At 38.8% G+C, this 24,446-nt stretch overlaps 1 protein-coding gene and 1 long non-coding RNA gene across 2 annotated transcripts; both read right to left on the reverse strand.

Annotated features, from left to right (window-relative positions):
• Positions 1-7,448: 7,448 nt before the first annotated feature.
• On the reverse strand, positions 7,449-18,278 carry nrgna (neurogranin (protein kinase C substrate, RC3) a). Its single transcript, XM_066662068.1, has 3 exons — positions 18,122-18,278; positions 12,601-12,747; positions 7,449-7,991 (listed from the first exon to the last, which is right to left on the reverse strand). Exons 1-3 carry the CDS (start codon positions 18,134-18,136, stop codon positions 7,971-7,973), a joined length of 183 nt encoding a protein of 60 aa, XP_066518165.1. The 5' UTR covers positions 18,137-18,278; the 3' UTR covers positions 7,449-7,970.
• A 1,921-nt stretch (positions 18,279-20,199) lies between these two features.
• Positions 20,200-22,934, reverse strand: LOC136674620 (uncharacterized). The gene is made up of 3 exons (XR_010796074.1): positions 22,675-22,934; positions 21,063-21,104; positions 20,200-20,730 (listed from the first exon to the last, which is right to left on the reverse strand). It is a non-coding gene; the product is annotated as an uncharacterized lncRNA (long non-coding RNA).
• Between the last annotated feature and the right edge of the window lie 1,512 nt (positions 22,935-24,446).

The following is a 24,446-nucleotide window of genomic DNA, read 5'->3' on the forward strand; positions in this document are numbered from 1 at the left end:
TCCCCCACATGTTTCAATGTGTTTGTTTTCACAATCCTCTCCAGGGTGCGTTTATCCCTATTGTTTGTACTCTTTTTTTTCTACCATATCTTTTCCTTCTTCGCCTCTCTATTAATGAGCTTGGACACAGAGCTCTGTGAACAGACAGCCTCTTTAGCAATGACCCTTTGAGTCTTGGCCTGCTTATGTAAGGTGTCAATGGTCGTATTTTGGACAGCTGTGAGACTGAGAGACCATTTAAAGGCCTTTGCAGGTGTTTTGAGTAAATGAGCTGATTAGAGTGTGGCACCAGGTGTCTTTAATGTTCATAATATTCTAATTTTCTGAGATACTGAATTTGGGGTTTTCATTAGTTGTCAGTTATAATCATCAAATTAAAAGACATTAATACTTGAAATATATCAGTCTGTGTGTAATCAATGAGTATAATATATGTTTCACTTTTTGAATGGAATTCTGAAATAAATAAACTTTTTCATGATATTCTAATTTTATGACCAGCACCTGTAGTGTCTTTCATAAGGACAGATTGTGTGTGACACCAGGTCTTGAATGGTTGTTACAAGTCCCATTACATCTATATCTAATTAATTTGAAGGCTTATTTTCCCTTGGCATTCCACTTCCAAATGCAAATGAATTTGTCTCTATCAAATGCTCTACTCTTTTAATGTAATGGCGCTTTTGAAAATTGTCCTAAAAATAGATTTATGACAGTTTTGATAATATGAAATATAGGAGGAACAAACAAAATCTAAAACCTCGGTGGGATGTGCAGCCTTCCAACTCCAAAATGATGTCATTTTAACAGGTCCTTACACATATACATACACACACACTCACACACACACACACACACACGCACACACACACACACACACACACAGAAAGCGAGAGAGAGAGACAGAGAGAGAGAGAGAGAGAGAGAGAGAGAGAGAGAGAGAGAGAGAGATAAAAAGCAGCTGAGAAATTGCTGTTTGAGGCAAAACTCTTGGGACGGAACTGTCCCTTTAACTTCTGTCATCTGTCCACTGATGCTGTCAGCTGAACACAGGCCAGGCCTCAGGAGAATAACAGGGAACTGCCATTTCTGTGGCCTTCATCTATTTATTGATGCAGCGATAGGGGAAAAGGCCAGCGTTTGGTTAACTGAACTCTGTGGTAGAGTGTTGTTGGCTGCAGTTTAAGGTGGAAGGCCGGCATTTTGATTATTGGTGTTACAGTTTTGTGATTCCAACGGGGTCATGTGTACTTTACTGCCCCCTCCTGGACTTCGGTGTGGTCAAATGGCCCTTCAGTTGGTGTTGTCTTGTTGTGTGGTCTTGTTAAGCACTGATTCACGATGAAATGACTGCAGGTGAACCGTACCTGACATATCGCTCACCTGACTTGAAAAAAAAATTAATTCCCTTTTTACAGTCACTTCCACTAAGTGTTAGGATAAACGTTTGTCCTTCTTCTGTTAAAATGACATTGCTCCAACAGGGATAGCACATTAGCATGCTCTAAAGGGGACGTCCTCCCATTTTCCAAATTTTAGAATTATTTTTTTATTCATTAATTCTTTGTCTTTAACTGCTCATGTCCGGAGCATACCCAGAAATCACTGAACACAAGGCAGGAACAAACCCTGGAGGGGTGTCCAGTCCTTCACAGGGCAACACACATACAGACATTGGCCAATCCACCTACCAATGTATGTTTTTGGACTGTGGGAGGAAACCGGAGCACCCGGAGGAAACCCACGCGGACACAGGGACAGAGACACACACACACACATACACACATGCACACACACACAGAGCTCTAAGAGCAATGAAAACACACATGCCACCTCAGTGACTGGGCAGCTGTTGGGGGTTAGATGCTGTGTTCAAAGGCAACTCCACCAAATTGTCACCAAAAATATAGAGATTGCAAACAACCAATGAATGTATATGTGTCTACCAAGAGTACACATGTAAAGCTGATGACGGTACAATCACCACTGCAACAGTACTAGCATAAAATACACTTAACACACTACCACCACCACATCAGTGTCACTGCGCAGCCCAAATAGAAAAAGAGGGTGAAAGGGCTAAACTAAATATGCAGAACAACAAATGGACTACAGTCTGTAACTGTATAACTACAAAGTGCTCCTGTATGGTCAGTGGAGCGGAGAGAATGTACAGTCAGTGTAGAAACAAGGAGGTAATTTATATGCATATGTTTTCATGGGACACCAACACTATGTACACTTTGTAAAAATTTGCACAGGTTGTGGTGTGGAAGATGGCTTTAATGCAATGGCAAAATATATTGAAGGTCATTGTTCTTGTTCAGTGATCAATCAGGGATAACTTTACCAATTCACAGATTTAATCCTGCTGGAGTATAAGAGGATTTATGGTGATTTAATTTTTCAAAGACCACAGGGCATACTGTAATGGATTGTTTTGATTTGGACACACAACACTCTATATGAGCAAACGTTGGGGGACATGTACACATCTAACACTTCCTCAGAAATGTTGCTGGGGTGCCCCCATTTGATGCAGCCACATCAGTGAGGTCAGGTATCGATGCTGGGAGCTCTGGATCACAAATTCTACCTCATCTCAAATGTATTCAAAATGCTCCCTTAGCTCACAGATCAATACTTGTGGCCTTTAGTTTCTTGCAGGCACTTGGCATTGGGTGCGCAGTGACTTAATGCACCTTTGCTAGTGCTCCGGAACCTCTCAGTGTGTGTCATGCTTTTTATATGGGGATGATATAAGCTGTGTGTGTGTGCATTTGACTATGTTTGTCCACAATGGGTGCAAGTTAAAGTAGGTGAAGTCACTACTTACAAACTTCTGGACATATAGCCTAGTGTATGTTAGACTAATACACTCCTCACTTGTTGTATTGTGTCGCTTCATTGTTCCTTGTAATAAGGCATGATTCATTTAAGTTAGCTTCCATTGTGTCTTTAGACAACAACCACATCTATCACAGCCGGACTTTTATTGTTTGTGTTGATGAAGCTCATCATTGTATTTATTGTCTCTATTATTATTTCTCTTAACTCTTATTTATTTATTTAATTATTTATTGAGGCTGCTTTTTCTAATATGAAAGGCACAATGTGAAATGTTTTTTTTTTTTTTTTGCACAGCTGAGACAGAGAGCGAGAGAGACAGAGAGAGATTGATAGATGCTTAGACATGTGCGGCATACTCCAACTGTCGGTGAATATAATAATAATTTCATCATACCACCGCATAAAAGCAAATGTGGGAGTGGGTGGCCCACTGATGGCGACCCCCCTCACACACGTCTCTCAATTAAAGCACGTTTTACAGTAGTAGAGCACAGAAAAGGCTGAGATTAAAGCTGTCCACCTTCGGGAGAGAGAGAGGCACAGGCACACACACACACACACATACACACACACACACACAGAGAGAGAGAGAGAGAGAGAGAGAGAGAGAGAGAGAGAGAGCAGAAAGTGGTAGCAAGCAGCCTTTCTGGTTGCTAGGGGAGACAGAGTGAGTGAGATTCATATTTCATAACTCACATCTCTCTCTCTCTCTCTCTCTCTCTCTCTCTCTCTCTCCCGCCCCCATTCGTGTCCCTGGGACGTGTCAGTACGAGTGGGAGCTCGTGGAGGCGTAAAAGTGGGCTCTAAGGCTCCACGGCAGCTCAAGGCCCTCATTTCGCAGCCTGCTTTAACTAAGCTCAGTTTAGCTCACATCCAACCATTCTGAATGACTTTATTTACATACATTTTACTGGGTATACATTTTGGAAATACTGGTGGTATTCCCTGTTTTTAAATATAGTTTTTTTGACTAGCGGATGCTACTACTCTGTATTCTGAGACATGAAAATCCAGTCACCAATATAAGTGGAACTCAACACACTTGGAGGAGAACACTACCCACCTAGTTCTGTTCCCAGAGAGGGTGAGGTTAATTGTGCTCTCTTAAATGGCGTTCAGCCTAGGAAGCAACATTTGGGAGTACCCAAATGTACAGTAACTTGCTGTATTAGTGCTAAACGAACAAAAACTTGTTTGCATATATTTTTTAAATTTCTGGGGTTTTAAATTTTCAGCTGTTATTTCAAAATGTTGTATAACGGTGTGTAACAATCTTTAAGGCAACTGTGAACATGGTGTTGTTTGTTGCAGAATAGTGCTCTGGCCTTAAACTAAGTCACTGACAAACTCTGACTTCATCAAGGTTTCTTATAGTTTGAGTGGGAGGAAAAGAGTGGGAGACCACCGAGGCGTAATGTGGGCTCTGAGGCTCCACAGAAACTCAAGGCCCTCATTTTTCAGCCTTCTTAGGCTTAGAGCACAAAAAAATATATAAAATAAAAATAAATAAAATAAGAAGCAGCAACACAAAATAGCATTTCAGCTCTAATCAAACTGCATTAAGCCCTGTCTGACCTGGATTGGTTGGAGCTATTATCATTTAATATAATAGTGATTACTGATGAGATCCATGATTTTAATCCAGAATTAATTCCTGGATTTTGCAGAATCCCCAGTAATAGTAGGCCTCCTTTATTAGACCTTTCGGTAATGTAATAACAAAACACTAGCCCTCTTTCTCTGTAGCTTATAACATGCCCTAGCTTGTTCATTTCCCTGAGTTAAAATTTAGTGCCAATAGGTTGCTCTGTAATGGCTCAAGAGACATCGTTCATATAGAGATTAGTGATTCTCCTAAAATTCCTTGCAAGAAACAAAAATGAGACAAAAATAATGAGAGAGAGAAAAAAGAGAGTGTAGGATTTATTCATCTGGCAAACCTGAGCACAGTTTTGATATTACTGAGATCTCCACTAAAACTCAAGGGGATACACATATGAGATTACTTAGATTTTAGTCTCAGGAGACATATTTAATTAGCAGGAGACTTACGATAAAGTCTCATATATCCCTCCATCTAATCATATTGTTGTCTAGGAGAAACTACTGCGGTATCTCATTTTGATTTCTATCCTCTGGGTTAGACTTTGCAGAATCCCAGAAACCATTTTAGATTTTGTTTCTAGTAAGATAATTATTTCCTTGAAGGTACATCTCCTTAAGCTAAACTAGAACTGTAGACTAGCACTTCCTCTTGAAAAATTCACCCATTTATTCAACGTCTACTTGGTGTGTTTTTGTTATTGTTAATGTGGATTTGTGTTGTAATGCTAACATGCTAACATTCAGACACAAATCAAGCTATCTGTGGTAGCTTACTCTGGAATTTAAATTAACATTTCAGGCTGTACACACTGGTAATTAACATCCTCTTTTGTAATAACAATTATAATCCAGATCCAAACAATACTTACAATAAGCCTTGTGTTTTGAGTTGGGACATTCCTTGTTGTGCGATTCACTTTGATTTTGTGCGCTCACATTCTGGCTACAAGTCTATTTTTGAGCTCAGCTCTTGAAGAGTATTTTTAGGCCCGTTAAGACATCAGCTGATGTGGTCTTAAGAGAAAAGCTGTAGCTAGAAGATGAACAGAAATCAAATATGCAAGGCCGAGTCTATACAGATAGGTGAAAAAATGGAAATATACTGTAACATCGCAGAGTTCATGTTGTAAATATCCCTCGCATGGGTGTGGACTCCATGTTTTACAGTGTTTTCATTTTCCCAGCATGCATCCTTTATACCAGCCACTGTTAAATATGTGTAAGAGGAGGGGAAAAAAGAGTAGATGCGTTAAAAGTGTGTAGGGAAAAAAGCAGGAAGAGATAATTACTGTATGCTCTACTTTCTCCTGTCCATTGTGATTTGTGTACTGTAATTAAAACATGAGCCGTAGAGCTCTAGTGGTTTGGTGGAAAAAAGAAAAACATGCCAACGGGGAAGATAACAAGAAAAAGGAAAAGAGAGTGGATAGTGTTGGGGGGAGGGAGATTTGTCCAATTTGTTCGAGGGGGATGCCCGTTTTGAAGATGGGAGTCAATAATTAATATATTATCGAGTATGATTTTAAGATAAGCTGGTAGCAAATGCATGTGGAATCTGTGCAATCTTGACCTTGCACTTACATTCCTTTTTCCTTCATTCTTATACTAAGTGGAAGAGACAACTGGGTAGCACATGGGTTAAATCGACAATCCGTGTTCAGGGAACATTTGATCGGCTCCAAGAGAATGAGCAAAAAGACATTTGTAGTTCTGAGGCTGCATGCTATGAGTGCATTCTACCCAATTCATTTTTAATGCAGATCTGTTCTATTTGGGAGCCTGAGTCACTTCCTCGTGAAAGATTGATTTGCTGGGAATACCTCGCCACTTCAAGACTGAGGCACCTTCGTCTCTCGTCTCTCCGTTCGCGTTGCAACATTGTGGCTGCCCCTTTATTGGCATTCGTGAAGCAATATTGAAACCTTAATTATTATAAGTAGCTGAAACTTGAGTCCTCCAGGCTCTAACACAAATGCATTCTTTATTAGCTGCTGTCGCAAGGTGGGACAAGCTTTAGAGAATCCAATTCAGTCTAATGAGAAACTGTGTGTGATTTAGCAATTGCCACTGATGTATTTTGAAAAGAGAAGTCATGGACTAAAATTTCTCTTCTGATATTTCACCAACTTATTTTTATGTTTGCCTTGACTGCCTTTAAGATGTATTTGTGTTTCTTGGTTTTGCTTTGGCATACTGCTCAAAACGCATCTAAAAACAACACCTGGCTTTATTAAACAGAATGTATTCCAAACCTTTTCCACAAATGAACACAGTTTCTTCGGGTCTTACTGAAATTTCTGTGACCTGCTTTTGTCAAAATACCACAAGGGTCAGACACCACTGCATGGCTCTCCCCCCTGTGTAAACAGCCTTGTACAGAATGGCTGGTTTCAGTGCCTGTCCCACTAAATGAAAATGAGCCACAGTTTTGTTGAGCGTGAGAGACCAGGAATGAGGGGTAGAATCTCTGGACTTTAGCCAGTTTCGCTCGGTTCTCTTTCTTCTTCTGTATTCTTGTTTTCACCGTATTTAATCTGTACTCTTATATCTGTGTTCATAGTGTGGGTTTTACTTTGTTTAGCCTTCTCTTAATGCTTTCACATAAAACATGAATCCTGCCCTGTGAATGGAGAGATTTAAATGAGGAAGCCAGAGAACTCTAACATGTTCTCATTTGATGTAAGAATTGGAGCAAAATCAGAACAACTCATTTTATCACTTCATATTTGGGTGGTCGCAGTATGTGGATTTGTGAGCTCCAGATTCCCAAACTGTGCAAATGCATTGAAAAGGTGATTTTATCATAATATGACCCTATTAAGGTTTGTTGAAAACACAGGTATCTTTCTGTACAGACAAGGACAGTACAAAAAAAAATCTGAAAATACTGACCAATTCTGAATGTGGAGCTGATATTACTTAAATGGCACACACTCTCAGAGTGGTCCAAAGAACTCAACAAACAGCACCTGAAAGCACTGAATCCAACCCATTTTGCTTTATTAAACAGGCAGAAACAAAGTCACAATAGAAAAGGCATTGGCCTGTCTTGTAATAAATGTATACTTCCATATTGTAAGAATACAGCTGAGGAAGTGAGCAAACAAAATCAAATCAAGAGATTCCCTCAAGTTTTGGCATGTTCGGCTAGTGACAGAGAACATGCCTTTCACACCATATCCTTTGATTGTCTAAAAAAAAACAAAACAAGACTGAATCGGACTCTCCACAGAAGCTATATAACATGCTGAGAGGCTATTGTGTGCCACAGACTAACATCCAGACTCTATCGGAAGCAGAGGTTGAGTGAAAGGCCATCAGTCTGAAGACAGACTCTGAACCTAGTTTCTGGATTTTTTTTTTTTTTTTTTAAACTAAGTTTACACTTGTAAATATCATACACTGAAGTTTTCTCTTCGACAAAAGACCTCTGGTTATTGCAGTGATGTGAGTGCTCCGCCATGCTCAGGGAAAGTTAAACCGTCAGGGCTGCGGCGGTGGGACGTCCTCTCAAGCTACTTCTGCTCTCTTTGTTTCTGCAACAGAGACAAAGACATTTAATAAAACATTATTAACACATACATATTTGAAAGTGTATAGCACTGTCTTTGCTTACTTATAGATTTGAGAAGCCAACATGACTGCTGCTAACATGACATCATCAGACAGCTCAAGAACACTTGGAGAAGAACACTAATTCTGCCCAATTCTGTTATGCTAGCTTACAGACGTCTGCACTGCCTAGCACAATGCAAAGCGATGGGGAGAGGAAGGGCAATCCTCTACATTGTGGGAACTTATATTTTGAAATAAATTATATTTAATAAACTGTTTGGCATCAAATGATATGTTGGAGCATGTTACTTTTCTCTGGTATATAAATATAACAACTGAGAGTTGTGTTTCTGTAAAAACAATGTTAGTTTGGACCGTGTAAATGGCATTAAGCTAAAGCAAAGGCATATTGTATGTATTTACAGTGCATGAATAAAATGGGTGAGATGCTGCTCCCGTGACATTAACTGGGTACCATCTGTATTATCGCCTAGCAACAAGTAATTATGGCGGCATTGCTAGGAAACCGTTTCAGCCACAGTGAGGTCTATGGGGGAGATATTGATCCCAGGCTGAGAATCCTCCACAGAGTTTTTATTAAAGACCTTCCTATAGAATCCCTGATGCCCTTCTGATAGAAATGTTGTGGATGTGTTTTTTTCCAGTATGAGTTCACTGTGAATTATGCAGTCAGTGGAAAATTATAAGAAAATCTTTGTGGTTCATCTGTGGTAACAAATGTAAATCAGAATACTGCAATCAAATCAAAAAACACTGTGCTTCCTTAATAAACAAACACAAGCATCAACTTTTCCTTGTGCTCTTAGGGAAAAAAAAAAAACGCAGAAGGGTAAATGTGTCGACATGGACTACAGAGCACACACACACAAAAAGAAAAAGCCTGCACATGCAATAAACAGTAGTTTTCTTAGTGTTGTCCATAATTTTAATTGACCTCTATATAAACTTGAACTGAATTATGTTTACTTGGACTATATTATATTTGGGATAAAATTGTAAGCCAGAACAAAGTGTATGTGAAACAAATCGCTGAATTCCACCCCCTTTTTGTGCAGTTCCCAAACATGAGTGAGTGAGTTAATAGCCACATACATGGGGCTTCACATATAAAAAAGGGCAAAACCATCCTAGAGTCTAAGGAACACACACCTGTACCATACTGTGTCTAGACAAACAAACCTTGCATCTCTGTTTGTAACGTGATATTGTTTTGATATGATGTTTAGCTCAGGAGACTTACAATAAAACATTCAGAGACTGATTTATTTCCATATCACACATTCATGTAGTATTAATATTAAAGTCAGTTAATAGCAGTTTATATTTTTTGTTTATATATGTATCTCAATGACATCACAATTTCCACATTTCTAATATTTCTGTGAAATAAATAAATACATAAATGGGATGATGTTGAAATGTAATATTATCAAAAATCTAAAAGGTTTTTAGATTTTTTTCTACTAGAAAAAAAACTAGTAAACGTATATAGTTTTAAGCCGTAGTGATACAATTCTCTGAGAAGTTATACTAGAAGTGTGGGAATTTTAATACAGCCCAAGACTTAATCCAAGTCCAGAAATGGCTCACAATGTTAAATTAATAGCTATGATAATGACAGAGTCTTAACCCTTACTGTGTCCAAACTTAGCTGGGCTTATTGATCACATGTCACACTTGTCTACAACTTTCCAACTGTTAAAGCAAAATATTTATTTATTTATTTATTTATTTATAATAAGAAACCGTGAACAGTGAACTTTTCTACAGCTGTGAGTTCACTGCCTCAATTCACTGTTTTCTTTTCAAAGTTGTATAAAGCACTCCAGGCATCCTCTAGTGCCTACTGGACTAGACTTCTGTTGGAAGCCAAACCTTGCTGGATGAAAAACATGTTGTGGGAGTGAGTCAGCTGTTTTGAGAATATGATCTCAATTCTGTGAATTTTTTTTCTCCAGAATTTCAGAGATACTGCCAAACCATAGGAGCAGAAGACATGACAATGTGAAGAAAGCTAGAATTGTGAATTACTTACTTGTGCCCTTAGCAATTACTTCATTTGTCAGGGAGAGATCAGTTATTTTACCACCTATAATAAATGCCCTTTCAAAATGTGGTTATATATTATGAAGCACAATTCACACTGGAGGAGAAACTATTTGCTTTGTAGTTCCTAAAAAAAAACAGTTAATAGAGGGGTTAACTTACTTAGAGGTATAAAACAGGTTTAGCACAGGGTCTCTAAAACATTCAGGCTACTAGGTATCACTATTACAGTTGTTTCCAATCATGAAGAAGAAACATTGGAGAGAATGTTTGTTGTTCTTTAAATATAATTTCTACCATAGAATGAACAAATGTATTCTAATATTTTATTTGCAACATATTTGCTTACTTTAAATCCATCCATTTTAATCACCTAGTTAGAAAACTTCCTGTTGATTCTCTGGTCAAAAACAAATGTCAAGGGACTGAGGGATACAGGTGTGTGAGAGTCAATAATCAGTGGACCACTGACTCCCACGAGGCAGCAGGTGTTTGAAAACAGCAAACCAAAGCAGTTCTAGGATAGATGTTGTTTTCAGGAAGTCAGCAAGATGCTGGATAATTTGCCAATTAGCCATGGAAAGTTCTGTTATGAAGGCCAGCACAAAAGCTACGGAGGTGTTGTGTTCTCTTAAAAGCGTGCGGCACAGAATTACTACAGAATAAACAGGTTTAGTGAAGCAAGTAATTACCAAACTCAGGTTTGAACTTCTTTCTTGAGGCACAGTAAATGTAAAGGCAATTTCTGAGAAGACATTGTACTATCTGGAAAAGCCTGACCAATATAAAGCTTTAATTACCGATACATATATTGAATTTAAGGAGCTACAGACAATAAAGATAATAAATAATATAATCTTTGCTGCTTACTCCATTTCAGGGTCATGGAAATCAATAACATGTTTTTAACAGCTGACATGTTTTAATACATTCACTCATTGTCTGTAACCGCTTATCCAGTTCAGGGTCGCGGCTGGTCACTGGCCACAAGGCAGGAACACACCCTGGAGGGGGCGGCAGTCCTTCGCAGGGCGACACACACACATTTACTCAGACCTACAGACACTTTTGAGAAGACAATCCACCTACACACCAAACTCCTCACAGACAGTCACCCGGAGTGGGACTCCAACCCACAACCTCCAGGTCCCTGGAGCTGTGTGACTGTGACACTAGCTGTGGCGCCACCATGCTGCACTTAGATTAATGCAGTGAAAACCTATTTTCTGTTTTTGAAGTTTTAAATCTAGGAATGTGTATGTGCATGATATTCATGGTCTACAAATGTTATTATTATCATTCAGTGCAGAAATATGTTTCAGACATATCCCGTGCCTGCTTTTTCATTCCGCCTCATTTCAAGGAGGGGGGACTTACATCCAGACCCATGAGGCTATGGTGAGAGGTTGAGATACACATCTGTGATCTGCCTCTTACCGTGTGCATCTGGTGGATTCATGTGTCCATCTACATTTTGTGGTGATTTGACCAGTGTACAGTAAATGTGAATAAAGGTATGTTTTCACAGGAGATGTGAAGAGTTTCTAAAATGGCACGTCATCTTTTCTTCATTAGGGCTTTGTGATCTTGACAGTGATCTGGGACAATCTGGGCTCTGTTAAAGCGAGAGGTTAGACTGTTCTGAACAGTTTGATATGAAACAGATGGAGATCAAATGCATTTAAAGCTGGAGCAGGTGACTTTGCAGTAAGCATAAGCCAGTTTTTGAAAAAATCCAACCAGAAATGTTCCAACCCCCTACATTCAGCCCTTGATTCAAAGCCAATGTTCCTAAATGCAGGAATGCCACGGCTTCATAAGTCGCAAAGAGAGAGGTGTGCAAAGAGTCACTTTCAAATACAATTCACCTATCTCATGTCTAATTCACGTATAGAGAAAACACTCAACATCTATACAAAAATCAAATATCAAAAAGTGTCCATAGGTGTGAGTGAATGTGTGTGTGTGTGTGTCGCCCTGTGAATGACTGGCGCCCCCGCCAGGTTGTCATCCCGCCTTGCGCTCAGTGATTCCAAGTAGGCTCCAGACCCACTATGACTCTGAACTGGATAAGTGGTGAATGAATGAAGGAATGAAAGAGCTATAATGGGTATAAATAACATTATCTGTGGTTTATTTGTTACTGTAACCATCAGAGAAATACAATCTTTGCCTGTTACTGAAAAGTTAGCTAGATACGTGTTTTTAATCGGACAGCGATAATTTAATAGTGCATACATATGCCGTTATTTTACTTTTTTTTGTGGTGAGAGCATTTGATTTATTGATTGCTACTGGCATATAAAGAGCATTTCAAAGGAATTTAACAAAAACTGTTTCTGAGACAAATCACATACTGCATTTTTAAATGTGACTTTGCCCTTAGACCCCAGAGGGGTAACCAAGAAAGTCTTTAGTGTTCCACTGCTACAGTAGAAGTGGCAATGCGTTGGGTTGCAAAACCAAGTGTTGAATGTGGGCAAATGATAAAAAAAACGTTTGGCCTTCACCAGTGGTGCTCACCTCTTCCCTGGGTTTGTCGTCCTTCATCTTCTTCCTGGTCATGTGGCCTCGAAAACCAGCTTGAATCTTAGTAGCAGCCTTGTTGGCGGCCGGGTCATCCAGAGGGATGTCCATGATATCCTCATCCTGTGGCTGGGTGCAACCCTCCTAGAGGTCAAGATGGTCATAGTGGTTAGTGCTCATGAGCAAAGATGTGGAAAGAGCATGGAGAAAAGTGTGCCACATTATTTTCAGAAGCATGCTTTCTGGCACAAGAGCATGTCATCTCCTGCTAACCCATCTGGTGTCAAAACTCGAGCAGCGACAGCTGAAATGAAGATGACATTTGGGGTGAAATCTCGTTACATGTTCAGTGAAATTCACAACATGACAGAGTGCAGTAAATCTCTTTCTGCTGAAGTATTTCAATGTATTTTCAGTTTCATCTCTTCTTTGGAAACACCAGCTGTGTTTGACCTTGTATTATAATTTCACAATGAAGGACATATAGAAAATGTACTAGGTTTGGTCAAAAGTTCTAAAATACTCTGTAGTTCTCAAATAATCTGTAGCTCAACTAATAGTGGTCTTGTAAATCTTCTGAAAGAAGATTTTACTGTACATATTATTCATTCAATGCAGGAACACACCCTGGAGGGGGCGCCAGTCCTTCACATGGCAACACACACCTACAGACACTTTTTTGAGTCGCCAATCCACCTACCAACGTGTGATTTTGGACTGTGGTAGGGAAACCCACCCAGACACAGGGAGAACAAACCAAACTCCTCACAGACAGCGGGACTGGAACCCACAACCTGCTGCGCCACCCTGTATATATGTTTACTGGGTGAGTGTGTTGTTCCCTTTTCGGTGTGTGTTTCTTCCTTGCATTTAGCGTAGGCTCTGGACCCACCAGGATCTTGACCAACATAAAGCAATTATAAAAGATTAAAACATGAATAAAAGTCAAACTTGCATCTGGATTAGGGCTGGATAATAATTGACTATCGACATATATCACAATATAAAATGTTAACAATAACAATGATTATACCAATGATATCACATATTACATTTTATACACATTTATAAATTGTTTCCAGCATCATTTACTGACTGACCTGGTCCTTACACAGCACTGGCAATCAATTTTAAAGTTAGTTTAAAAATATTAATATTGACAAAGCTAAGAGGTTCTTGTTTGATGGTGATGTCACATTGCTTTCGGTTCTTGGCAGTTTTTCCTGTGTCTTTTTTTATTGTCTGCATTATATTTTATTGATCAAAATTAAAAAAATATACTGTGATATATATTTTGGCCATATCATCCATCTTTAATCTGGATAATGGACTAATTTTCTGTATAACATCTATAGATACCAATATACAAAATTAACTAAGTAACATAATCTGTACAGACAGCTATGCTTCAGAGTTTTATTCTTAACCCGATGTTACAGCAACTCTAACAAACACAACAATACTGCAATACTTTTCCACCGACCATGAAATTCCATGAAATCCCTGTCGTATTAGCTGCTCTAATGAGCCATGCAGGATGCTAAAATCACACTTCCTCCCTTATGGCTTTCTATGAACCTTCTTCGACATTCCCAAAGGGGTAGGTCTTGCCACTGGTCCCTGTCAAGCCTCAACTTTCCAACAGCTCATCTAATTTGGCTTAGTCTCGGGGGGTGTGTATCTGCTTGGGGACCATGCGTGTGCGTAGCCTGAGCTTCTCAGACGAACTTCATGAGGAACCAGCCAAGCGAGAGGGTAGCACGTAACTCCTCGGAGGCTCTGCTGCTGTTATGGAGGGATAAACAGTGATCTATTATACAACAAACAAGGCCTCATGGGCCCCTGCCAAATTCCCTCTTTTCAAAGCCCTTTCAGGTTGCAATAAGAGGTTGGTGTCAATATAGAAAACGCAGATATAATGGTTTATTGGCGGACACTTAAATAAAGGGCAGCCTTCCTTGACACCTACATAAATGACCTTTTTAAATGTGACATACATTTTTTTTTACTTTTATGTAGGCTTAATGAATAAGTGTTATCCTAAATGCCCTTTCCACCTTAATCTGTGTTATAACAACTGATGCTTGTCATTGCCCTTAAAGAAACACTAGGTAATATTTTTACCTTAAAATTACAGCCTCAAAATCATTGCGATGCTTCACTGAGCTGTAATAGGGAGAACAGAGCCTGTGCCATTGCTACTCTGGGATCAGCACTGCAGAAATTGCACTATGTACCTTTGGGACGAGGGTAGGAACCTCTCCCTTATGCTTGATTTCAGGTCAGTGCTGTAAAAGTGAAAAGTAAGAGGAGCCCAGGAGCAAAAATACCAAATCTTGTCTAGTGTTCCCCAGAACATACCTTAGGAGTTGTTGACTCCTGCTTAGCTCTATTGGAGCCTTCTAAACTTGCCAGTGTCTCATGTTCATGTCACTAATTGACCGCTGAGACTGGGATTTAACTAGAACTGTCATGCTGGTCCAAAGCTGCTCTTTGTTTTTCCCTGGTGTCAACTGATTTTTTTAGTCTTGGTTCCTCTCGAGGCTTCTTCCTCATGTGCTGAGGGTGTTTTTCCTGCCACTGTCTCTTCAGTGACTCTCACTTGGGGCTAGGACCCAGAATTCTGTAAAGATGCTTTATGACAGCATCAGTTATGAAAAGCACTGTACAAACACAATTGAACAGCAGGTAGTGTCACAGTCACACAGCTCCAGGGACCTAGACAATGTGGGTTCAAGTCCTGCTCCAGATGACTGTCTTTGAGTTTGGTGTGTTCTCCCCGTGTCTGTGTGGGTTTACTCCAGGTGCTCCGGTTTCCTCCCATGGTCCAAAAAAAACCCCCACATGTTGGAAGGTGGATTGGCGAGTCAAAAGTGTCCATAGGTGTGAGTGTGTGAGTGAATGTGTGTGTGTGTGTGTGTCTGTGTGTGTGTGTGTGTGTGTCGCCCTGTGAAGGACTGGCACCCTCTCCAGGGTGTGTTCCTGCCTTGCGCCCAATGATTCAGAGTAGGCCCCGGATCCGCAGCGACCCTGAACTGGATAAACGGTTACAGACAATGAATGAACGAATGAATTAATGAATTGAAGTTTATGCAGGTTTATGGCAATTGTCAGGAAATGTTAATGTAGCAGATGTGACGCAGCTGTAGAATAAATTACCTACAGTATAGTATTGAAAAGTGAATATAGGCTTATATCAGTGGTCATGAAAGGTTTATGAATGCCATTCCATCATCAATATAAGTCAATATAAGTCAATATAAAAAGATTTTATTCCAAGTAATGTTGGTAATCTATTGGTCCATTTGTCATGAAATGTGATGGACAGCAGTTGCATTCAAATGGTGTTGTAAAGTAAAACTCTACAAACATTGTAGATACATATTTTTCCTTGGATTGCTATGTTAAGCAGTTGTCATGGAGCATCACGACTGCCATCATTGCCATACTGAAGTTGGCTTGACATGGTTGCATTGACAAAGGCAGCCTTCTTGGCTGATGTCTGTCAGAATAAACCTTTCTAAAGGTTACTTTGTATAGGTTTATGTCAGTCATCATTAAAAACGTAGGTGGTCTTATGGATGTTGATCTTGGGTTAAGCGTTAGCGCTTTTCGTCCAGGTCTCTCGTCACATTGGCCAATTGGGTGAAGAGGTGTGCATAGCAACCAGTCTCTTCAGAGAGGGCTACTGGCCCTGAGACCAATCACCAATCAAGAAGCATCTTGCACGAACTCCACTTGTGACTGTGTGTCATTAGAAACGGCGGTCCATCAGTTTGGAACATGCAAATGGCCATCTGTCTCATCAGTCACAAGCCAGGTCTTTAGATTACACACAGATAATTGCTGTTTCTGGAAAGTTCTGCGCCCTCCTACAAACACTCAAGTCATAACCCACGCAGAGGACGCCTTGTGTAACATCGCTGACTGCTTGTGCTCCTGCCACTGGAGAGCAGGGAACAAAAGAGAACAAAGACGCTTCTTTCAAGGCTCCGCACGCTCTGTGTTGGTGGACCTGGATGAGGATTCTGTCAGTTGACAGATTGGGGGAGTTTTTTTTTTTTTTTTTTTCATTTTCTACTAAACACCAAACATTGTGACAGATGAACAAAGGCAATTAAGCAGCAGTGGCTGCGCTGTCAGGCCAGGCAGCCATAGCAATCCAGTTTTCCAGTTTGCCTCCACAAACCATGCGATATCTGCTGGTCACACTTTTAGCAAACTGGACTTCACCAACCCAGACTTCACCCGGTCACCAAAACAGATTGAACAAAATACTCCAGCTACTAAGATTCAAATCCACCGTCATTTTCAGACAGCAAAACTTCAGTGGTCATCCACATGCAAATGATCTTGGTTTTTCTTTCCTCATCCAAAAGGGAAGAACATACATATGAAAACACAGGTTCATTTGTCAGTGATACCCTTTGAGGTCATGTGCAGTACAGGACAGAAAATGGAAGCCCAGTCTCTTAAGGATCACAAAGAAAAGAGGAATACATTCTGCTATTTAGTATCATTCGGAAAATGATACCTTCCCCCTTTTGAGTCCTGGTTCCTCTCTATGTTTCTTCCTTTAGGAAGTTTTCCTTGTTTTATACAGGTACCACTGTAAAGTGCTATCTGGATAAAACTGGATGGTGTACATTCAGTAGAGGTTGCCTGTTTACAAATTTGGCATATTTCCAATTAATTTATTCAGTGCTGAAACTTGAAAAAGGCTGGTCCATGTTTTGGTATACTTTCCAGATCATTATTGAGAATGCATAAACATCCACACTGCTCAGAGTTGATCGATGCATAGTTTTTATGTTGAAATCAGCAGCAATTTGAATGATCTGCTTTGTTGTGTATGATAGGAAGACATTTAACCTAATCCCACAGAACCTGTGACCTGGTATTAAGATTAAAATAAATATGCCAGGCTTCTCGACCAATTTATAGTAAATATTTACAACACTGATCAGAAAAAATATGACAATTACATATTTTTCCTGAATAATTCAGGCTTATTGTTAACACATAATGCAAACGACAGTACAAAGTAACCAAAACGCCCACCCCCCACCCCTGGACACATATCACACACGTCCCCAGTAAGATCTCAACTAACCAAATCATAGATATGAAGAAAGAAATGAAGCAATATGAAGAAGTTGAGATTCTTATTATCTTCTTGATTACAGTTCCCACTCACTCACAAGGAACCACATATTAACACTGCACACAAAGCCAGTTCTCCACTGATAATTATGTAACAGCTCACCACTGGCAGGTGTATATACAGTGTAGCATTTTTCAGTTTTTATATGCAATATTTATAATTGTGAGCTAATGTTATGCTCCCTATGACGTGCATAGACTCAGCCTTTGAAGACAACATAAAGTAAACATATGAAGAGTTAATATGGTTCATTCACAGTCAAAAAATTAATGAAAAAGGAGTAACAAAGACAAAAGTACAGTAACGTACAGAGAATCAAGTGAATGTTTTGCTCTTCAATAAAGACAGACTCACTTTTCGACAGTCCATAGTGACGTGGAGAAGAGATGAAGATGAAGTTAAAGACAGAAGTGGCAGAACTTGTCCTCAGGTAAAGGGAGAAGTGAATAATCTCGTTCGTTCTCTCCGCTCTGATCTCTCTCTTCTCCTCACTCTCCACCTCCACGCTTTAAAGCGCTGAGATCCAACCGACCAATCAGATTCAGCAAAGGACCAGCGACCAGCCAATGGCGTTACGGAACTCGTGAATAATTTAGATATTCAGGTTATTACGGCTGTCATCTTCAAACTTTTTGGGGAAATTGACGGAAGCCAGTCTCGGTAATGATTAAAGTTATACAATAACTAAAGAAACAGTAAATATAAAATAATTACTATAAAAATATTACAAAGAGTGTGATATGAGCTGATATGATGGTGGCAATGGCAATATCTGAGGTGAGGCAGCAATTATTTTACCATAATGAATGTTAAAATATATTTCATTTTTCAGCTCACGGATGGCAAATCCTTTTCTTCTGTTTTGTCAGTGAATCAGTAAGAAAAGTAACGCAGAAACTATTACGTTTCTTTTTGTACCCGTATTGCGGTTTGGTGCGCGTTGTCGTTGGTTATGATTCTACATAGTTTCCCACCCGTATTCCAACGGACACGCTTTCTGCACTGAGATTGGTTTATTCGGTTGTCTATATGTGAGGACGATAGATTAGCCAATCGTAATACAGGTGTTAGGGTGTTAACAGCCAATTGCAACGCAGGAGGCGGGATTTGAGTGTAAATACTGGTGGAGAAAAAACAACGGGGATCATATAATAACGCTTTTATTGTTGAGGGTTTATTTGGCCTTACAGCGCAGAGCATGTATTTCTCTGCCCGTTAATTCATTTAAATGAATATATTTAGACCAAATCTTCAAAATCTCAAAATCTTTGCAAAATAGTAGCTCTTTTATAAAACAAAATATTATTAAGCATTTAATCTATTCCCAGGCAGCACATTTGAATGGGGCCCATATGGATTGAACCTACCTGGGTTTAGTCAGACTTTGTGCTTTTAGGTGGGAAGCCCTTACTGTCTAAATGTTTAACTCTTCCAGTTCCCATCAGTGACACCAGAATATGTGTCCAGCATTTAACCAGGAAATAAAATTCACTGGTACCCAGCTGGGATTTGAGAGAGATGTTTGACCTTTCACTGTGCATACTTCTGGCTCTGTAAGTTTCTATTTTATATCAAACCAAATTGGTGGATTTCCCAAGACAATAAAGTGTGTTTTAAATATTGTATTTTACAGGGACAGTAGCCAACTGCATTTCCCATCTTTTTGTATATATTTTTTAAATCTGGTTTCTCATACATATTGTTTTGTAACATAACACAACATAAAATGCCATGAAATGCCATGAATGCCATAATCTGATCTAATGCATCAGTTGTGTTTTACAACACCTATATTACTTGGACAGATTAACCTGATAACATCTGTATTCTGTTAAAGGTTACAGCTGTGGAGCTTTTGAACCAGTGAGATTACAATATTCTTCCTCCACTGTTTCCTCATTGGGGTTTAACTGCTTTCCACTCTGGAAAACTCTCTTTCCACTTTGCAGCTGGGATTGAAATATTTTTCATATCAACACAAACTATCAACTCTCCATTAAAAAAGAATAAATATGAATTAATATATTTTATATGCTGTTAAGATAGAGGGGTATATATTCATATAGATAGATAAAGCTGTATTTATCCCCAAGAAAATTACAGTGTTACAATAGCAATTTATATATCTGCACATACACAGAGAGACATTAAGCACAAACAGGAGCACAGAGGCATGGAGGGTGTGCTGTTAACATATGGTTTAATTCACAAGTACATATATGGAAAAAGCTAAAAATGGTTTATTTTGAATTAACTGCTTGCCCAACATAAAAAAAAACAATTACAGACTACTCATTCTGACCTCATTTTCGGACTGTTTTTTTTTCTAGATACACTACATGTCTAAAACTTTGTGACAAAATATAACCCCTATACTAAACATAAACATAGATGTTCAGCTTTACACACACACACACACACACACACCTTATAATACTCTTTAAATGAAATGTGACATGGAACAGAGTTCACCCTGTCCAATGTCAGGAGTTGGGTAGAGGGATATAAAGATCCCATCACTCGGCTGTGGAGCAGTGGAACTGTGTTCTCTCTAATGATAGAGCGCCAATAATGCCTGAATGCTATCAAATCTGCACAGCTATGTGCCAAAAATGAAACGCTAGAAAAATAAAGATATAGACCCTTTACGGAAAGAACGTCCAAGCAGAGGTCTTGTGAATGTAAATGGATATGCTGCCCTCTAGTGGCCAACTTTCTGAAATACAATATTTAGTCAAAACTCTTCATTATAAAATGATATTTGAAGACTTTTATCACAAGAAACAAGAAACTATCCAAAAGAAAATGCAAATAATGCAAGTAATGTCAGTAATGCAAGAAAATGCAAATAATGCAAGTAATGTCAGTCATTTCTCCAGTGATGGACATAGCTTCTTCTCAGCAGCCAAAGACAGACACAAACAGACTGCATCCAAGAATGAAAAGATGGTCTTGTGCAAAACCTCAGTGAAAACAGAAGAAAAAAAATATGAGAATCACTTGCAGAAAAGAGAAAAACTTGTACTTACAGCATGTGGACACGTTATTAGAAAAACTTCCATTGCTACTTGTTGGTGCACTGTTAGACTGATCAGCAACAAGAGGCCATATTTATTTTTGTCTGCAAGTGTTGTTACCTTGGTTACGTGCATGTGTGCATTCAAGTGAAAGATTCGAATACGATTCGTGTTGTAGTAATTTTCAAATCACTTTTTTTGTATATAGCCCATATTCATATTCCAACGATTAAGAATAAAATAAAATAAAGTGTAAGTGTCTAAATATGGACCCTTACCTGAGTGCTCATCCTTGTCTGTTGGTGGAGAGGTTGGAGATTCTGAACAGATGTAAACACAGTTTTTTTTTTTAACAATACAAAATTTAAATATATATACACAAGCAGTGTGTCATATCAAGTCGTGTCTTCTTCGCTTTTCTCAATCAATGTAGCAAGCTACGAGCTACACAACCAACAGCTAAAAAGTAGAGTAGTGCTAAATGGTTCTTTTAGTAAACCTTAATCAAAGCAACTGACATCTTAAGAAAGGTTGCTTATGCGCTAGGTTAGCCTAGCCAAGGGCTGGTACACTACTATTATAATAATGCTATACTGAAATCACTTAGTGGACATTTTCTGGGAGAATTAAATTTATGAAAAAGATATGCAGAACATAGAGGTGTTAAACAGGTGTTGTATTTTATTAGGTTGTTAACATCAATCGGTGTATGCCTAAAAGAACTTGAAATGTCTAGTGCTGGAAATTGTTTTACAATAAAACAAACACAATTTTAAAGTAACATTTGCTGCTTGTTGTTCACTGTATGACCTCAGATAATTCAAGACCCTAACCATGACATAATGGGAATGCATTGCCCTGGGAACATGGGTGTGTTCTCAGGATAAACAGTTTATAATATGGCAAAATGAGTCACAACATCATGAATCTGATGCTACTTTTGCTCGCGGTAAGATAAACCATAATCTAAAAATAGTGTGCTGTATAGTTAGGAACAGTAGCAGCCATTTTGTGACCTGAATTTGACTGTAGGTACGTTGTTAATAGTATGTTGTATAGAGTCAGAAACCACCTAAGTCTTTTAGAGTCTATTTAAGAATGTACTAAGTTTTGAGGCATATAACTTGGCTGTTTTTATGTTTTTTTTTTGTCTGTAAGCTTCGATTATTGATCAGCTCCACTTCAGTTCCAGTGCATTTTAGACACCAAAAACTTGGGCCTTTATTTATTAGGCCTTTAGGCAATAATATGTCCATTAGTATTATACTGGTACAGAAAATATTTTTCAGTTATGCAATTATTGGTGGATTGGATTATTTATGATGTCATTACTTGACCTTAAAATAAACTGAATTGTTTTCACCTGAGTGTTTTGCCTAATGAATGGTCAAAAAATGTAACCAGATGCCCTGATAGCAAGGAGATGGCGGACCACTGTTGTTTTACACAATGTTTTCTGGTCGGACCGCTGGTGATTAAACAGAATTTTAGACAAAATGCCACACTTTAGCACTTTTACATTCACAGTCCAATTTATAATTTTTTTCCCTTCATTAGGTTCTTTTGTTATTGTTTATAAATAAGATTAGTAAATAATTTAAATCCAGCACAGTGTCAACATTTTCAGCATAATCATTTTATATCAGGCTCATACTCATTATTATATCTCTCATAGTTGTTGGTAATATTTGTGTTAGTTTGTTTTCCAGAATAAAAGTCTCTGTGAATATAAAATCTGCTTGAGGAGATTAAACATTAGTTATGTCCTGTACAGGACAGTAATCTGAGTGGTCCAACTGTGGACCAGCAGAGGTCTACAGTCAGTGGTGTGCCAGCCTTTTTATGCCAGTGGACCGATATATGCTCACTGTCTTTCCTTTATACACCCACCTGTCTCTTGCACAAGCTCGATGACGTAGTCCAAGAAATCATGGCGCTTGCTGATGGAGCACACATGCCCCCCGAAATCCTCTTCCTTCACGTTACTGATGACAAGAGTAATGTTCCCCGTCCCATAAAGCACTGAGTACCCAGTGGTGCAGTTCCTGTATGCTTTGTGTTTGATGAAATGGCAGAGCAGCTGTTTGCTAGGGCTCTTCCACTGCAGTGAGAGCTGGGGGATGCTTCCCTCCTCCTCAAAGTTGTACTGACATGGCATAGAGAGGGTCTGGCCTGGAGTGGCATGCAGCTGAATTGCAGTAACTGTGGGTCATGAAGCAAAGATGTGGAAATCTTAAATTTACCGATATGGTTAGTGTCTAAAGTTGGCTTTGGTAGATTCCGCTGGTACTATGAGTCTAAAGAAGTGCATAGTCCCTGTTAGCAAGATGCACTTCCATGCACATGACATGATGATGATGGATAGCTAAGAAATAGTAACAGAATCCATCTTTAAAATGGGGCAAAACATCATTTTTTATACTATCTAACTGGCTATGCGATATTTATTAGTGGTACTCATTTGTGCTTAAATTAGTTTCAGCATTGACTGCCATGCTTTAAAATATAAAGACTGAAACATGTAAAAAATGCAGAAAAACTGTTAATTTAGCCAAAAATAGCATTAGTCTTTTCTGCTAGAAACAGAATATCTGTTATTTCAACTTTTTATTACAATGACAATTGTTGACAACAATGGCTTTTCCTTCATCTTCATAAGCCATGGTTCCAACACCTTCTCTACCATCATGACATCTCTACCATATCACATGATCATTTTCTAACCTCTCTTTATTCCATGAAATTAAACTGTTTGAAGCCATTAAGACTGGTATATAAACCTGTGATTTTCTGATTGCCTGTTTTATAATTAGCGTCATTTAAAAATAAGTCCAGAACTTCAGTGTGTATTACATAATTACATGTAGATATGTGTACATTTAGGCTGTAGATTTTTCGATAACCCTGCTATCACATGAGTATTCAGAAATTAAAAAACTGTTTTTATTCATTGATACATATATACATATTAGAAATAAAATGTGTACCTAATCCTTGACAATCAATATGAACGGATATTACATTTTCAGCTCATGGGAAAGACATCATGAAAAATAAATACCACCATGTTGTTCTGAGTAAAAGAAGCTGAACTGCTAAATGTTATCATTAAAACATAAGCAACAACTTACCTTGTAGAATGGAGCACAGCAGTGTTACTCTCAGCATCAAGCCTGCCATATTCAGGAAATTCCTGGCAATATTTATGTTAATATATATGCTAAATAAAATGTAAATATGAAAAATATTAATTCTGGTGGAGTTGCACTGTGCTAAAAAGCTTATTAAACTATCTTTTGGAGGACCATCATCTCTCCATAATTGCCTGGTCCAGTCTGGCTCGTCCAAGTGTCAAAATTTAGCTTTCACTTTCAAAAACCTGCTTCAACATGGGACAATTGATCTAGGTTATTCCCATTGGATCATGCTCCCAGAGGATCAGTATGAGTGTTTTGTTCTGGGGGGTTTCTTGCCTCAGCTGAAGAATGAGCAAGTGCTTAATGCATTCAACTTTTGACATTTTTGAGAAAGGTTTAACAGCCCCCCCCCCCCCCCCCCCGCAGCCCCCCATACATAAATAAAACATTCAGAGACTCTTCTACAGCCACAGTGTCTAACTCCATTCGTCTTTATCTCCTTCTCCTCTCATTCTCTGTCCGTCT

This window comes from Hoplias malabaricus, chromosome 2 (assembly GCF_029633855.1).
Source record: "Hoplias malabaricus isolate fHopMal1 chromosome 2, fHopMal1.hap1, whole genome shotgun sequence".
Taxonomy (NCBI): Eukaryota; Metazoa; Chordata; class Actinopteri; order Characiformes; family Erythrinidae; genus Hoplias; species Hoplias malabaricus.